The sequence below is a fragment of the Chamaea fasciata genome, unplaced genomic scaffold, assembly GCF_029207755.1.
Source record: "Chamaea fasciata isolate MVZ Bird 193981 ecotype frontalis unplaced genomic scaffold, bChaFas1.0.hap1 SCAF_17, whole genome shotgun sequence".
Classification (NCBI taxonomy): domain Eukaryota; kingdom Metazoa; phylum Chordata; class Aves; order Passeriformes; family Sylviidae; genus Chamaea; species Chamaea fasciata.
In genome coordinates this window covers 11,037,292-11,054,007 of record NW_027094102.1, presented here as the reverse complement: position 1 = coordinate 11,054,007, position 16,716 = coordinate 11,037,292, and the positions used below count along the sequence as shown (strand labels likewise).

General features: G+C 52.8%; 1 protein-coding gene across 3 annotated transcripts; it reads right to left on the bottom strand.

Moving 5' to 3' along the window:
• Window positions 1–2,058: 2,058 nt before the first annotated feature.
• On the bottom strand, window positions 2,059–16,651 carry MYBL2 (MYB proto-oncogene like 2). Of its 3 annotated transcripts, none has more exons than XM_066199030.1 (15): window positions 16,565–16,651; window positions 14,887–14,980; window positions 13,708–13,779; window positions 13,245–13,337; window positions 11,418–11,638; window positions 11,114–11,270; window positions 10,107–10,376; window positions 8,507–8,893; window positions 6,921–7,060; window positions 6,545–6,644; window positions 5,866–5,979; window positions 5,087–5,203; window positions 4,780–4,926; window positions 4,390–4,432; window positions 2,059–2,791 (listed from the first exon to the last, which is right to left on the bottom strand). In XM_066199030.1, exons 3-15 carry the CDS (start codon window positions 13,762–13,764, stop codon window positions 2,643–2,645), a joined length of 1,995 nt encoding a protein of 664 aa, XP_066055127.1. In that variant the 5' UTR covers window positions 13,765–13,779; window positions 14,887–14,980; window positions 16,565–16,651; the 3' UTR covers window positions 2,059–2,642. The 3 variants fall into 3 exon arrangements, with proteins under 3 accessions (XP_066055127.1, XP_066055124.1, XP_066055126.1); XM_066199027.1 differs by lacking the exon at window positions 16,565–16,651 and adding an exon at window positions 15,509–15,603; XM_066199029.1 differs by lacking the exons at window positions 4,390–4,432; window positions 16,565–16,651 and adding an exon at window positions 15,509–15,602.
• Between the last annotated feature and the right edge of the window lie 65 nt (window positions 16,652–16,716).

Genomic DNA, 16,716 nt, shown 5'->3' with positions numbered 1-16,716 from the left:
AGGCTTTGGCAGAATTAGCTGTGAAAACAAGATAAAAAGGCTGTGAAATCCCTCTGAGCAGCAGGAAGGAGCCCAGCAGCTGAGAGCCTTTGGAGGGACACACAGCAGCTCCCACACTGCTGACCTTGGAGCTGTGTGAGCTCAGTGCTCCTCAGCCCCACCAGGCTTCATCCAAAGTAAGATTGCAAAAAAACCCATGGATGACCTTTTTTAATCTCCTTACTCCATTATTTTTATTCTTCACAGCTTCTTTAAAGCTTGTCCTAGCTGGAAACAACATCCTGTTAGTAGTCAGGGGACTGCCACAGCCCAGGAACTCCTGCTATTATATTCCCATTCCTGGTAAAAATCCATCCTTTTTCCGTGTCTGGACTTAACTAGGGAGTCATCTGATCTGTTGTGGAATGCAAACTACCAAAAGACAAACTTTAAGATCAAGCAGCAACGTGGGGTTTGTGCAACAAGCTGGGCCATGGGAGGGGATTCCTTCCACACACAGCCAATGCTCCTGGAACACTTTCACCCTCGTTTTTCATTTAAAGCTAAATTAAACATCCAGATTTCCCCTTGTGGATGAAAGTTGTGCTGCTCTGTGTTACTGCAGAGGCCTCAAAGGGACAGCAGCCAGGGGCATGGAGCCTCAGACTGACAGGGGTCTCCAGCTCCAGTCCAGTATGAAGTTCAACCTCTCTGAGATTTTTACTGGAAAGAAAGCAGAGCATCCAAACTCAGAGGAAAAACAAAGTGAGTGCAATCTTTTTTACCTCACCTGTAGAGCAAAGTCTATTCCTGGGCCCCAGGACAATCAAGCCAGGCTGGCAACCTCCACACTAGAAGCAGCTCCCTTTTCCAATTGAAAGCTAATTCTCTTTTTTATTCATCCACTATGCTAGACCTTGGGATTTTTCTGCCCCTTTCCATAAAGGTTCTGCAAAGCAGGGCAGCCTGCACTGCCTGCATTTACAGCCTCAGAGCAGTTAATATTCTGTCTCATCCTCCTTTAATTTGGGGGCAGCTCTCAGACAGAGGTGCCAGGCTCACACTCTGATTTATCCTCCAGAAGGGCCTGCCTGCTCAGAGCTCCCCGCTCATGTCAGCTCCAGGAAGGAATTGCAATTCCAGGCTTGGGTTTGTACAGTCACCCACAGCAGGAACAGCCGAGCCCACCAAAGCCCAAGCAGAGAGGGATGAGTTTACGACAATTTCTCTTAAAATAACACCAGAATGGGAGCAGCTAAAGCCAGGCTTTCAGACAAGTGGTCCCAGCTGTCTTTCCAAAGCAAACACTGCAACATCGAGAAACAGAAATAAAAATTACTTCATGGATTTGCTCTGGCCCTGAGCTTGTAAAAATGAAAAATGAGCTGGGTTTCTAAACCTCCCTCATTTCCCAGGATCCAAGGTTTTATTAACAAGTTTGTCAGTAAGGATTTTCTGACTCTATTTCCAGCATAAGCCACAACCTGGAATGAGATTTGTACAGCCCAGCTCTGGTTTTCCACCCTGGGGTGAGCACATCCTTGCTGTGTGCACACCCCCAGGCAGAGGCAGATCTGCCAGGATGGCTCTGGCCAAGGAAAGCACAGCACAGCTCACCCAAAAGGCTCTTCCTGTTCTGTTAGAGTTGCTCTTCAGTTTTTCCAACACCTTTCCAGCTGCAGAGTTAATATGTTGCTAAGATTGCCACATTCCATCCTTGGCTACCTCAAATCAAGGCAGTGCTACTGTTCCCACACTGGAATAGCTAGGGGGGTGCAACTTTAGCCTCCAAAGAAAGGGTAACAAAAAGGCTCTGCTACATCACACACCCCTGCTGCTCTTCCTCCAGCCACCATCCATCCCTGCAGTGATCCCAACCACCCAAACACACTGTGGCACCGGCCCACAAAGTAGCCAGAACTTCTGAACAGCTGATGAAACTACTAAGAGTGTGTGTGGGGGAACAGCCCCTCTCCTCCATGCTGAGGAGCCAACAGGAATTCAACACCTTGCCAGGAGAGCCAAGAGCCCCCACAAAAAGCAGCACTTTGCTGTGAGGCAGAGGCAGAGCCCAGGGGATGTGAGCACCATCATTTATTGGAAGAGGGAGCACAGTTGTGGGGAGAGGCCCCCACTGGAGCCATGGCAGGACAAAGAAGCCCCACGGGGAGCAAGGGACTCCAGGCACAGGTCACCCCACAGCACCACACCCTTCCTCCTCCTCCTCCAGCCCAGGGAGACATTCCACCCCCTGGGAAAGCCAGGAGGGAGACTCAAGGTATGCAGGAACCTTCACAAAGCCATTCCTGAGGTACCAGAGCAGCAGCAGGGATCCAGGGATGCTGTGAGGTCAGTCTCCAGCACCTGCTGCACGTGCTTCTCCAAGGTGGAACACAGCTGTTGCTTCCACTTGTCCAGAACTCAGGCCTTGCAGAGAGAGGTCTTGCTGTCAGCTCTCCAAGCCTCCCTTGTTTGTCTTTCCATAATGATCCCAAAGCTTGCATTCCACACACTAGCCAGCAGTTAGCCCAATTTATTACAATGTAGATCTACCTGGGAACTGAAGGGGAAAAAAAAATCCACTCCCATATACTAAGGCCTGGTAGAAGATATTTTTTCCTGTGGTTCCCCCTCCACTCATTAAAAAAGTTTAAGAAATAAAATTAGAAAGCAGAACAATCCTTCATGATAAGATTAAGGTCCTTGATGTGTGACTCTGTTTCAACGTGCCCAAAAACTGTCGAGCTTTCTCCTGCATGAAGAGCTGGTCTCGGGTTCCACCACAGGCCACTGCTTTCCAAGCCCTGGTCATCTGCAGAAGGAAAAGAAAGGATTTGTACAGCACAGTCAAGGGAGAGGACAAGCATCTCATTGACACCCTGTTCTAAAAGACTGCAAAAATATACAAAAGTAACACAGGGAATAAAACTTCAGAACCCATCTCACAACCAGGAGGAACCTGCCCACCACCAGTTACTCCTCACAGCTGAGGTGGTAATTTCTGGGGTTTAGGTACAGCAGTTTCCCAGGTAAGTGCTTCAAGACAATCCACATGTCCTTTCAGGGCTTTCCCTTACTTGCCTCAAGACAAAAACCCCAAAGCACAAACCTATTAAAACCCACTGCCCTGAAGAGATTCTAGAACAACAGAAGGAATTCAAGCACAGCTTTGGAGTTTCTTGCCAACCAGTTCAATTCCTCCAGGAGATGCTGGGCCCCAGGTCTGCTCTGATCAAATGCCATCCTTAACAGCAACCTGGTGCCTTCAGTTTCCACAGGGTCCCACAGCACAAAGGAGGAGCCAAACCCCAGGTGTGCTTCAGTCTCTGCATGCAGAAAGGGCACCCACAAGGTGTTTCTGCACTCCAGGAAAGCCCCTGAGAATCCTCTGGTAAATGCAGGCAGGAGACAGGCAGTGCCTTGAACTGCAAACACCTGTTCATATGCACTGCAGGGAACCAGGGCTCCAGTGCTGGCCACAGCAGGAACATCCCATGCAGCTGCAGAGTGGCTTTGGGACCACTGAGGCTCAACCCAGAGCTGGATGAGCTTCCTTAATAAAGAACTGCCTCTGCCAGCAGCACCAGAGCAGCACAATAAATCCCCAGAGCCCAGCAGCAGCACAGACAGCCCTGCTGGCTGTGGGCAATGGGATTTCACTGCACACCTGCACTCTGTCACCACACCAGCTGCCTTCCCTGTCACCCCTGAGTCACTCCTGAAGTTTATTTATACAGAGCTATTAGCTCTGGGAGCAACACGACCCTGGCAAGGACAGGAGGAGAAATGGAAGTGTTTAAGAAGGGTTTATTTTGGGAAGGGGGAGGAATTACTCTGGCTGAGGGGTATTTATTTGTCAGAAGAAAGAGGTTTCACAAGACAGCTGTAATGCAGTGGCAGATCCTTCCCTCACTGCAGTTTTCTGAGGACAACAGTGCACCTTCCTGGGATGGGAAAACACCATGACAGGATCCCCCAGTTGCAGTTTAACCCCCCAACAAGGACAGCACTGAAGCTGCCAGAGACCTCAAGTGACTATACCCAAGCAAACACCTACAAAATTATTATGAGGTGCAAATCCCCATGTCTAAGCTACACTGCCCAGCAAATAAGGGATATCCCTCCATGAATGCATCCTGCCTGTGAGTGGTGAAGATTGTAGAGACCTGTTTATGCCCCAGAGGGCATTTGTAGGCTGCTGTGACTCCAGCACAACCCAGTTCCAGCTGTGCAGAGCTGGGGAACAGAGCTGCTGTAACAGCACCATGTACAAGGTGCCACACTGCCAGCTGGAGCTCTGTACTGCCACGGGGCAGGATAAAGCAGGATAAAGCCAGCCTATGCTGCCTAAGGCACACAGCCTTCCCCACAACCCAGAAACACCCTGAAAAACACAGGGGTGGGAAATACCTTCCTGTTTAACCTTTATACAGCACTTCAGAGTTGCTCTGCCCTGGAAAGCAAAAAGATGAGCTTGCTGCTGTCCATTCAAGGAGTGCCCACTGGAAAAAGGAAGGTTTTCTTTACTGCCAGAGCAGTCATCCAAATTCCTTCATGGGTGAGAATCCCCATGAGGAAATCCAGGGCCAAACATGCTGAGCAGGCCACAGCTGTGGCTTTGAGGAACATAAAATGACACCTCTGGCTCAGCATCTGCCGGCCTTGGTGTAAAGACAGCCCTGACAGTGTAGGGATGCCTGTGCAGCAGCTCAGAACTCCATCCCTCACTCCTCAAGGAACAAGGGCTGCACTGCCAGATGAACTCCTGCCTGGGAGAGCAGTGGCTGCTGCAGGGCTTACCGGTGCTGGGGGTCTGAAATGGCTTGGCATTTTCCTGTAGGACATCTTCTCTGGCTGCACTTGCACGAAGGCTCTGTTGAGCAGACCACTGTCATTCTTCCTGCTCAAGGAGGAGAGGTTCAGGGACCTTGACAGGAAGTTCACAGGCTGCACCAGGAGAAAAAGTGTAAGGAAAGAAGAAATGCAGCCCTTCATCCACATTCACATGGACTGTTCAAAGGCAGCTCCAGGCTGCCACTGCTGCTTTGCACAGTTGTTTTCAGAGCAGAGCCAGCTCTGCCCCTGCTCTGAGCACACAACCCCTCACCTGGGCTTGTTTGAAACACACAGTCTTGGGGAGGGCAGGCAGGTTTTGTGTCACGTCTTCATCCACAATATCCAGCGCCAGAGACTTCCGCACCTTCTTGATGGGACTCCTGCGCAGCTGGGGAATGTAGGAACACCAATGTCAGCATGAACACAGGAACACCAGTGTCACCATGAACCCAGCCATGAACACAGGAACACCAGTGTTACCATGAACCCAGGAACACCAGTGTCACCATGAACCCAGCCATGAACACAGGAACACCAGTGTCACCATGAACCCAGCCATGAACACAGGAACACCAGTGTCACCATAAACCCAGCCAGCAAATGCCATCCTGAGGGCCCAGGTGCACACCAAGGCCATGTGACCCCAGTTCTCCATGGCACCAGCACCTCAGGAAGATGTGTGCAGCCCTCCCCACCACAGGGCACAGAAGCTGCCAGTGTCCCCCTCCTGGCACCTCGAGCCACCAGTTTAGAGGAAGAGCTTTTAGTAGGAAGGAAAGGCCACCAGGAAACTGAAACTTTTCATGCAAGCCCAACTTGCCCCAGGTGCTCCAAGTGTGCCAACAAGCCCTGAGCTCAGTATAAACCAGAACACTCCTGGCAGTATTTTAAGCAGGCCTTAACCTCAGGCACCTCTTGCTGATTAAAAGAGAGAAACCACAGGGCTAAAAACATTTTGGCACCAAGAGCAGGATGAATAAATCCATCCAAAACACTCCTTAAGAGCACAGGGCAGCTTAGCAGCTGGTACTGGATACACAGGCAGCTCACCCCTTGTTTCCTCTTCTGTTTCTCAGGCTTCACATCATCCTCTACGATGAGTTCAATACCAGCTTCACTTCGGAGCACCTCCTTCAAGTCTTCTTCCAGGTGAGGAGTATGGGGCTGGGGTGAAAGGCCAGAGAAAGCACAAGGCAGTCAGAATCTGTATGCTGGGCAGGCTCACAAGCATTTCCCTTAAGGGACAATGGGGTCAGGAGAGCCCACAGTGGGAGGACAAACACAAAAACCTTTTGCTTCCCAGCTGGAAAAGATATGACAAGTTTTCTGCTAGCCTGATGGATTTACAGGATCTCCAGGCATGAGGGAATTATCAGCTGAACCCCAGTGTGCACACAGAGGCTGGGAGATCCACCTCCTCAGGGAGGCAGATCATTTCCCTGCTCCTCAAGGCCATCAGTAGCCAAACACTGCAGCCTGATTCAAGGGCAGCTTTTGGCATTTTTAGCTGGTTTACAGAGGAGCTGAAATTTCTGAAGCTCCTTACAATGAAAATTAACACTATGACAATGTCCGTCTTCACCCCTCCCCTCTCAGCCTGGCACTGTCAAACTGCCCTTTGTTCTGGCAGAGATAAAAGTTTGCTCACACCCCTGCCCCAGCCTGCCCCCACCCCGTGTCTCATTTGCATCCATCAGCACCACAAGCCACAGCCCTGCCCGGTAATTACCAGAGGTCTAATTGGTCCATATTTCTCCAGGGCATTTTTGAATGGTGTGGGAGTGTGAGGGGTGTTGTCCACCACATATGTCTGATCAGGTGTGACAAACCTGGAAGCAGAGTGGGAAAGAAAAGGGATCAGACAGGCTGTAATCCACGAAAGGCCACAACCTCCCAGCAGCCGAGCACAGCAGAGGTCACTTGGCTGTGCCCCCAGTCAGCCTGGACACTTGCTCCCTGCACCTCAAAGAGCTGTTCTGGGGGGGAAAACACTGATTTAAGGAAACCCCCAGCCTGCCTTGCCTCCCTCTCAGTAATACCATGACAAGTACCGAGAGCTATGTCTGAATTGGACCTGTGTGGAGAAGGGAGGAGGGAGGACTTACGCCAAGTTCTTCTGGAGCAGAGGGGTCTTGTCCCTGTGCAGTGGGGTGGTGACAATCACCTTCTGGCTGCACACAGGCGTGGAGGTCAGGGAGGGGTTCTCCAGTTCTAGTGTATCCTGTTTGGTCCAAAAGTTCAAGAACTGCACGGCACAGGAAAGAAAAATTGGAGACACTCAGTCTCAAGCAGCCCAGCATTGCATTACTTTTTCCTAAGTATGAGGGAAACCCTGAAGTAGAAACAACCCTCCCAAACCAGGGTGGGTTGCAGACTCACAGTTCTGTACACAGACACACACGTGAAAGTTGCCAGAAGGTGCCTCACACCTATAAAGATGATTCACTACCCGTAAGGGATGAGCTGATACAATTATCACAGCTACCAACTACAGAGTGGAAGTCTCTCCTTGCACTGGTAATCCCAGCTCACCCAGTCTATTCCAACCTCAGGTTAGCAAGCACAAGGGAAGTCCATGTAACAAAGTGTACAAGGTAATGGGTCTTGCACTGAGCTGTCTTTAGCTTAAACTATGAGAAAACAACAAGCTGTGTTAGCTCTTCTGGGGTTTTACTTCCCAACAGCCAGTAAGTGACAGCTCTGCTCCCATAAGGAACAGTGTTAGTACCCAAGAGTCTCTTGGAAGAGAAAAACTGTGTTTGTGACATTCACTGATGGCTGAAGCTCAGCTTGGGGCAGGGCCTCAAGGCACCTTGCCTTCTGAGACTCACTCCAGATATCCCTGCCTTTTACACTCCACAGAGCTGTACATTATGGGTCCTGCTCTGATTTCTTCTTCGTGCTGGCCTTTCATTCAAGGTCCACCTGAACCTGCATTTTGGACTCTCCTGTGGTGCCTCCCCTGTGTTTTCTGCTGCAGAAATGGCAGAAATACAGGCCTGGCAGGCACAGCTGGGAAGGGTCTGGACAACAGAGCCACAGTGTTGGAGAATGCAGCAGCCTTTATTCTGATTTATAGACACAACTCCACCACTTCCACATGAGACACTCATGGGTCTGACCACCACAGTGCTCCAAGGTGATGTGTGTTGGAGACCGCATGTGTGGACACTGTGGGAATCACAGCAAAGGCTGAAAGATCCTGAGTCCCTTCTCCAACAAAGACAAGGCCAGGGGCATTTTCATAGGCACACAAGACAGATCTGCACAAGGTGTTTGCTCCCCAGCCTGTCTGTGTGGCTGAACTGCACACAGACAGGGGAAGCAAGTTTTCAGTGGTGCCACTCTGCTGCCCACAGCTGGGGCAGCAATGCCCTAGGGACAGCAGCAGTGTGCTCTCCATCACACCCTGGTATGCAGATGGGGCTCCTTCCTCATGCTGGGCATGTGCCCTGCCCCTCACACAGGGGAGCTGGGCTTTCTTAAAACTGCAGCCACTCCCAGATGGAGACACAGGCTGCTGCTCCCACAGGAAGGGCAGTGCTGAAGAGAAGCAGTGCCAGAAACCAGCTCTGAGCCTTGTTTTAGCATAGGAACACGCTCTGCACACTGGCACGGCTTCATTCAAGGCAGGAGGAGCACAAAGCTGGCAGAGCTGACGGGAATACACGACATTAGGGCAAGAATATACCTGAGATGGAGAGAAGGGCAGTGTCTTTACAGGGGTGCCCTTGGGCGTCATGCTGTTGCAGGAGTCTAGGAAGGACATGCTGGTGCTGGCGACGTTCTCCGTGACAGGAGAGAGAGACATCTTCCTCTTCTTCTGCCTCTTCAGCACCGAGGGTGGGGTGCCAAACCTGCCCTCGGCGTGGGGGGAGATGGGGATGAGCTCTCCCTTGCTGCTCCTGCTCAGGTCAGAGATGGTGTGGCCGTCCAGGCGGTACTCAGTGACACTGGGCAGGGCGGGGGTGGCCTCGCCGGGCGTCAGCCTGGCCGGGCTGGCGCTGCCGCTGCTGCCACCAGCCGAGGGCTCCTCGGGCAGGTCAAACTGGGTCAGGTCACACCACCCATCCGGGTCCTGCACACAGGAGAAACAGTCAGCAGCAGCCCAAAGTGGCAGCCTAGCAGATTGGTGAACTGGGAGGTGAAATAAGTGGGGGTGTGAGACAGCTTTGGAAGGAGCCTGGCCAGGGGCAGCTCAAGGCCTGCTCTCCTCTGCCATAGGCACAGCTGGAACCAGAGCAGGGATCTGACCCAGCTGAAAGCTGCTGCTTGTGCTTGGGGCAGGTTTTTCTATTTATGCAAGGCTGGTTTCCCTGTTTGGTTCACAGAACAGCTGCACAAACAGCTGCACCCCTTCAGAGAGGGGATAAGAAAAACAGCTGGGCAGAGGGCTGGGGACAGGGACTGAAGGAAGCAACTATCAGCCACAGTCTTGGGCACACCTGTAAAACTGGGCATGGGGCTCTGGTGTAACCTGCACAGCTGAGAGCAGATTAAAACTTACCAGAGCAGTTCAGAAATGAGCTGCTTCACTGCTCCAGCTCCACCCCACCAACAGCCCACAAGCAGGCCCCCCAGGGCCCACAGATAAGCTGCTCAGCCTCAGGCACACTGTCTTCCTGTACAGAGGCAAAGTGACTCCTTCACGGATCGTAAGCGCCTCAGGCAGGCTGGGGGCTGCAGAGGAAACTTCCCTCTGAGGGCAGCAAAGTGCCCTGTTGATTTTAGCCAGCCTCCCACCCTGGTGTGCCTCTGTCACCCAGGGGACCTCAGCACGGCTTGACTGGCTGAAAATAACTAATTTCAGTGAAGCTACCTCCACTGAAAGCAAATGGTGGCAATTATGCTGGTGTGAAGGGGTTTGTCCTGCATAGCACAATGGGCTTGGCTTATTCCCAGTATGTCCTGTCTTATTCCACCCCATGACAGGACAGCCAGGACAACAAATGAGCACAGACCTGAACCATTACAAAAAGGAGAGCTGGGGACACTCTGCCTGACAAAGAAGGGCTTGAAATCAAGTTTGCCAGCACTTACAGCCTCCCACACAGGCAGAGCCCATGCACAAGGACAACCAACTAGGAAAATCTACAAGCCCACAGCAATACTGGCAGAGCTGGAAAGGTCTAATCCAGCCCTGGAAGAGAGACAGAGGGAAGCTGCAAGGCAATGACAGACCCAGTCCTCCTCATGGCAATGATCAAGGGGATTCAGTAAGTTCACTCAAACAAAAAGGGTGAGGATCAGTCTCCTAATAGTAACTGGAGGAACAAAGGTCTGTTACTTACAGATTCAATCATGTCCAGAGCTTCACTGAAGGCTGGGGCACAGCCTGGGTACAAAGAGTTGGCAGCTTCAACAACCCATTTGTACGGTGACTCAACCAATGAAGCTCCATCCTCGGGCACTGCATCACCTGGGGCCCCCTCCACGTTCTGCTCTGCCACTCCTGCAGCTGGCAGCTCCAAGGGCAACTCCTGCACACCCGTCACTTCCTCATCACTGACATCTTCTTCCTTTATTTCAGAGATATCCACTGGCCAGTTCGGTGCGACGTTCTTGGCACACACAACAAAGAAAGTCCAGGTATCAGCAGGAAGCAAAGGAACAGTGTCAGGTCCTGGGGACAGAGAGCACCTGGACACGTTCAGCTTTGCCCACTCTCCTATCCGCCACTGGGTTTGTTTCACACCCCCACTCTCCCTCACTGTCCTGTTCCATTCACTACCTAAGGAGTCCATGCAACATAAAGAGCACGGGACGGTTTAACTCAAGATTTCACTTAACAGTGTCCCAGGAGAAAGTTGTACATGCTGAGCATGTAGCATTAGTTCAATATTTTCTATTTATCAGAAGCTGCCTTCAAAAGCTACATACTTTCTTCATGAAAACAATCACTGGGTGTACTTCCCTACTTCCTTTTTTAGAGGAAAGGAACACAGTATCTCTTCACCCTGCTCCCACACACACACTGTCTGGAGTAGCCTCCTTCTCCCACCAGCAACAGCACAATGAAGCCAAAATAATATTCTGTGTCCAAGGCAGATTGATGCTAGGATAGGCAAGGTAACAGCTCTAGCAGACTGCTGTCCTCTGCCTGGATAACACACTCAGGCTCCCATTACACCTCTAGCTCCTGGAGGGAGAGATCTGGGAGGCTGGGGAAGGCAGACTGTCTGTGCAGACACCAGGCTGTGGAAAAGGCAGCAAGAGGCAGCAGAAGGGTGGATGAAGAGCTCCAGAATGCATTAGCAGGGCAGGGGACTGACCCAGCTGGCCGCTGCAAACGCAGTACCTGACTCTCAGCTGTTGTCTGACTTGGCTTCTCCTTGTTATCCACCTCCACGAGGAAGTACAGAGACTTGGACTCCTTGGTTTCATTGAGGAAACCTCCCGTGTCCACTTTTCGCTTGATGGTGGAGTTCCAGTGATTCTTCACAGCATTGTCAGTCCTGCAGAGAAATCAGAAGGGAACAAACCACCATTACAGCAGCTTTAAAGCACAGCTTGCAGCTCCAACACACTCCCAGCCCCATCTCAAGAGCCTAACTCCACGGGCCACCCAGCAGGGAAGGCAGCAGGGAGCAAAGGGGTCCTACCTCCCAGGCAGGAGCTTGGCAATCTCTGCCCAGCGATTCCCCAGGACCTTGTGGGCCTCAAATATGATGCGATCCTCCTCCTCTGTCCACGAGGACTTCTTCACCTCGGGGTTCAGGTGGTTATGCCAGCGCTCCCGGCACTGCTTCCCCAGCCGCCCTTTCAGGTGCTTGGCTATCAGGGTCCATTGCTTGGTGCCGTATTTTTTAACCAGTTCAATCACCTTGGGAGAGAGTGGGAGGGAAATAAGGAAATGGCATAAAGGAGGGGAAGGTCAGTACTTTCAAATCTTCAGGCTTTGCTCTTCGCCTCTCCTGGGACCAGGTAAGGGTAGACAAAGGAGGGCCGCTTTGGAGGAAAGCTGGAGGGACCCAGCAGGGCTCTCAGGTGTTCCAACCCTCATGAGAGCAATGATTCAGCCAAATTTCTGCAAGAGGCTGTTTCCATGCAGACATTTTACCACGTGTGAATGCAGATGACCCCTCACAGAACATGGGGTAGAGACTAACAGGTGCCCAGATGTAGAAACACATTCCCATTTCTGAGCAAGGGCCAAGTTGCACCTGCTCCAAGGTTCCTCTGCCCTCCCTACTTCCAAGGACCTGGCTGTGTGACAGCTCTCGCCATCAGCTCTGCACTGGCCTGCTGCTCCCTTTAACAGTGATACACCCAGGACAGACAGGGCTGCAGCTCCATGCCTTGACAGCACCAGGACACACAGGGAGAGATCCAAGTTCGCTTCAGAAGCATCCACTTTGCCTCTTACCCTCCACCCAGGACTTTGTCACTTCTGCCAGAGCCCCAACACAAATGCTTCTGGGCACTGAATCCATTCTGGGCTCCTACAATGTCCAGGATGAAGCAATCTACTTCCTGCAGTGTTCAGCCCACCAAAATCCTGGCTGAAAAGTTCTCAAAGAACATTTCTACCCTGGCCAGCTGTGCTGAGCTGGAAGGTTCAGGTAAAAGTGATGCTCATGTAACAATTGTTCCTGTTGCAGACTCTTGCCTTTCAAACACAGAAAAATGGACCAAAGATGCCAAACTGAGGCCAAGGAGCTGGGCCAAAGAAATAAGGAGAGAGCTGGAGCTCAGCCTGGCCAGGATGGATAAGCTGGCAGCCAGAACAATGCAAAGGGAAGGGGAAAGCAGGCAACAGCATCCTTACAGCAGTCCTGCTGTAAGAATGGGGAACGACATCAGGAGAAGCTTCCTTAGGGCTATGACAGAAGGTAATGGGACAAAAGAGAAAGAAGTAGGGGAGCAGGAGTGCTACAGACAACCTGCCAAGGATGTTCTGTACCAGAAAACCTTGGTAAAATTTGGATTTCACTCCCACTTTTCTTCAGCACATCAAGATGATGAGTCTGTCTGAGCTGGCCCCTCTCAGCTGAGTCTGGAATCAGCAGAGAAACAGGCTCACAGAAGTCATGATTCACCCAGCCAACCTCAGACATCCACTCCAGCCTGCCTACTGTGGCACAGGAAATGCCAGTTTTATTTTCTCTTAGATCCAACCTGGCCAGGCCAGGTGGAGACCTGCCAACAGGCAGATGAATTAATTCCCTTTTCAGCTCTCTCCCTTGGCAGCCTACTGTAGCAGCACTGTGTGAAAGGGAGAAGGTGTTTACCTGGAGAGGCCTAGATCACATCACATCCCGACCACGGCTGCCTGGGCTGCTCAGGGCAGGGCAGACAGAGCTGCTCTCACAGGTATCCACCATGGGCAACAATTAAACACAGGTTACACCTGAGGATGGCTGTGACATCTCCACCCTCTCTGCAGACAGAGACAGTCCATCACTCTCATCCTCTCAGGCCTGACTTACCTTTTGATCCTCCTCTTTGGTCCAGGGACCCTTCACCAGGTCTGGGTTCAGCACCCTGAGCCACCGGTACTGACACTGCTGGTCACTGCGGTTCTGGGGACAGGAATGGGAACAGCCTTGTGTTACACCAGAGCCCCAGACAGCTCCAAAAGTGGTAGCAGTCCCCACACACACAGGTTGCCCCACAGAAAACCTGCAGAAGCACATAGAGAATATAAATGGAGGTTCTGGGCCCACGGCACTGGACACAGACACAGGAACCTCAATTTCTCACCCCAGTTCCAACAGACTCAGCCTGGAAAGCCCTCTATGGAAGGTGCCCCTGCCCTGAAGCAGCCCCATTTCACATCTTGGAGCTATGAAGTCAGAACAGAGTCCCACTGCACAGACACAGGAAGCCAACACAAGGAGAAGCAGCCACATGCAAACACTGGGATTCCCAGTTGGGCACGAGGTTACTTACAGGAAAGTGGCTGGCCAGGAACTTCCAGTCATTCTGCCCATAATGGCTCACTAACATCTTCAGCTGCTCATCCTACGAAGGACAAAAAGGACACTTCCAGATACACTGAGGCAACACACACCACAGGGCTGATGACATTTGAAAGAACAAATTAGATATTCTGAACTGTCAAGGTTTTGTTGGCATTGTGTGTTCAGGGGAGGAAGGCAGCTCACACCAGTGTTTAGCAGCCCCTCAGTACATGCAGCCCAACTGGAACAGACTGGTTCTGAGCTCTGTATTTGAACAAGCTCATACATTAAGTATAAAACAAGAGCTCAGCTCTGTTCCTCTACAGTCTGATTCAAACCCTGTGGCCAAAGGCCTGCTTATCCAGCCCCAGAACACTCCATCTCCCAGCTCAGTCACTGGTTTTGTCTGGCCAGGAAAATTGACTGATTTAAGTATCACCATCTGCCTGGTGCTCTTCTGTCTTTCAGTACTACAGGGCTCTATAGCATCTCTTTTGTGATCCCTGCTATAGCTTGGGTCTGCAAACTCCTACAGCTCACAGAAAACCTGTTAGAGACATCCTTGTCTGTGAGCTCTGGATAGCAAAAAATGAAATTATTCCCTGCCCAAAATGAGCCCATGGCTTTGATCCCTTCACAAAGACCACCTTACTTGGTACTCTGACCCCAGCTGTAGTTTTCACACAGCACAAAACTGATAGTGAAACTGGGAGGAAGGAAGAGAATATCCCAGTTAATTTCAGGCTCTTAGCCAGGATGACTAAGCCCTGATTCCAAGTGTCGGTACTCCCTGCTTTTGCTCCAGAAAAAGGAGTACATTTCCACTGCACATTTCACCTCACTGGAAGCCCCAGCCGTCATCTGGACACCTCTGTGCTCACAGGAGTGCTGCAGGCAGTGGTGTTTTGCTCAGTACTCACAGGCTTAAGTTAAAAATGTTTGAGCTCTTGATGATCAGGCTATACTCCAAACTCCCCCGAACCTCTGAGCCTCATTCAGGCCTGAGCTCAGTACAAAGACACATAGTACTCTCCAGCAGCAATAGGAGGAGGAGGCAAGATCGTGGCCAGCAGGTGAGGACAAGGGTGGAGTCACCCAAGCCCAGGGTGCCATGTCAGAGGCACCACCCCAAAGCACATCTCTCAGCAAATTTTAGACTCTCACTCACCTCTTCTGGGGTCCACTTGACTTTGCACCTGCCATCCCGCTGCTCCGGCACATCCAAATCGGTATCCTGGTAATGCAGCTCATCCTGCTCCTCACTAGGGGTGAATAAAGGAAGATTATGATTTCTACCTGATAAAAATGCAGGAGAGGGAGCAACCACCACCACACAGAGCAGAACTCCAGTTCTCTCCCTTCCAGCACTGAGCCCCAACCTCACCAACACCCACCCACACACACCAGACTGAAAGGAGATCCTCAACTTTAGGCTCCAGCGCCTGCCCGCAAGTTTTATTCTGCCTAGAGCAGAGGAAAGAGCGTTTCTTTCCACATCTGTCTCTCGGGTGGACTTTGCATCTGGGCACCGGCACTGTTCCCCCGGTACAGCCCAGCAGCTCCCGGACCGCCGGCGCAGAGGGGCGCGGGGAGCGGCGCGGGGGAGCGGCCGCGGGGCTCCCGAGCGGGCACAGCCGGGGGATGCCCCACAGCGCGGGCACCGCGGGGCCGCCGCCCTGCATCCCGCACCCCGCTGTCCGGCCGGCGAGCGGGAACGGGGCAGCCGGGAGGAGCCTCCCGCGGTCGGGAGCGGGCACGGGGAGCCCGGGCACGGCGGGGCCGGCACTCACCCGCGGGCGCGGCGGGCCATGGCGGGCCGGGCCGGGGCTGCGGGCCGGGCCGGGCTGAGGGCGGGCGCGGGTCCGGAGCGGCGGCGCTGGCGGCGCTTTCCTATCTCGCGCCAACGGCGCCCCCCCCGCGCGGGGCCGGGCCGCGCATGCGCGCTGCGCCTCCCGCCCGCACAAAGGCGCGCGCGGGAGGGCGCCCGCCCGCCTGCCCCGCCCCCGGCACCCTCAGGGAGCCCGCACCCAGCCGGGACACCCGCGTCCAGCCGGGACACCCGCGTCCAGCCCTACAGCCGCCCCGGGACACCCTCGTCCATCCCTACATCCACCCCGGGACACCCGCATCCACCCCGGGACACCCAGCCCCACGCTGACCCAGGACTGCCGAGACTCCCCAGATCCAACACAGCGCCCTATCTGGGATCCCCCACATCCAGCCCCACACCAATCCGAGACCCCTGAGACCCAACACATCCAGCCCCAGATCGATCTGAGTCCCTGCCAGGAACCACCTCATCCACCCCCACACTGACCTTGGGATCTGCATCCAGCCCTGCACCCACCCCAAACCACTGGGATCCCCCACACTGACCCAGGACACTCCCTCACCCACCTGTGCTGACCCATAACTACTCATCTCCGTCCTTCCACCCCTACATCTGCCTCCACATGGACCTGGGACTTCCAGGACCCCCACAGCCACCTGAAGCCACGCATTCCCCCCAACCCAGGACCCCCATTTCCACCCTCAGGACTCCCTACACTCACCCCCACTCTGACCTGAGACCCGCCAGCTGCAGCAGCCCCAGGCACAGGGTAGGAATGTCACACATGCTACAGAATCACAGAATATTCCAGGCTGGAAGGGACCACCAAAGACCATCAAAGTCTAACTCCTGGCCCTGCCCAGGACAGCCACAACAATACAACCCTGCGCCTGAGAGCATTGTCCAAATATTCCAGCATACACCATCTATATCACCAATGCTAGGTCTGTACGCGTGGATATTCCTAACCAACAGCTCACAATAAAACAAGGCAAGACTTAAAGGAAAGTTTTACCTTCGTAAGGACCCACTGACAGGACAAACACAACCCAAACCTCTCAGACCTGAGTACCTCCATCAGCCAACCATGGGCCACCCTCCCTGCCCCTGTGCTTAAAGAGAGGCAAACAGAAGTCCCTCCCTCTCCCAAACTAGCTTAATTAGGTT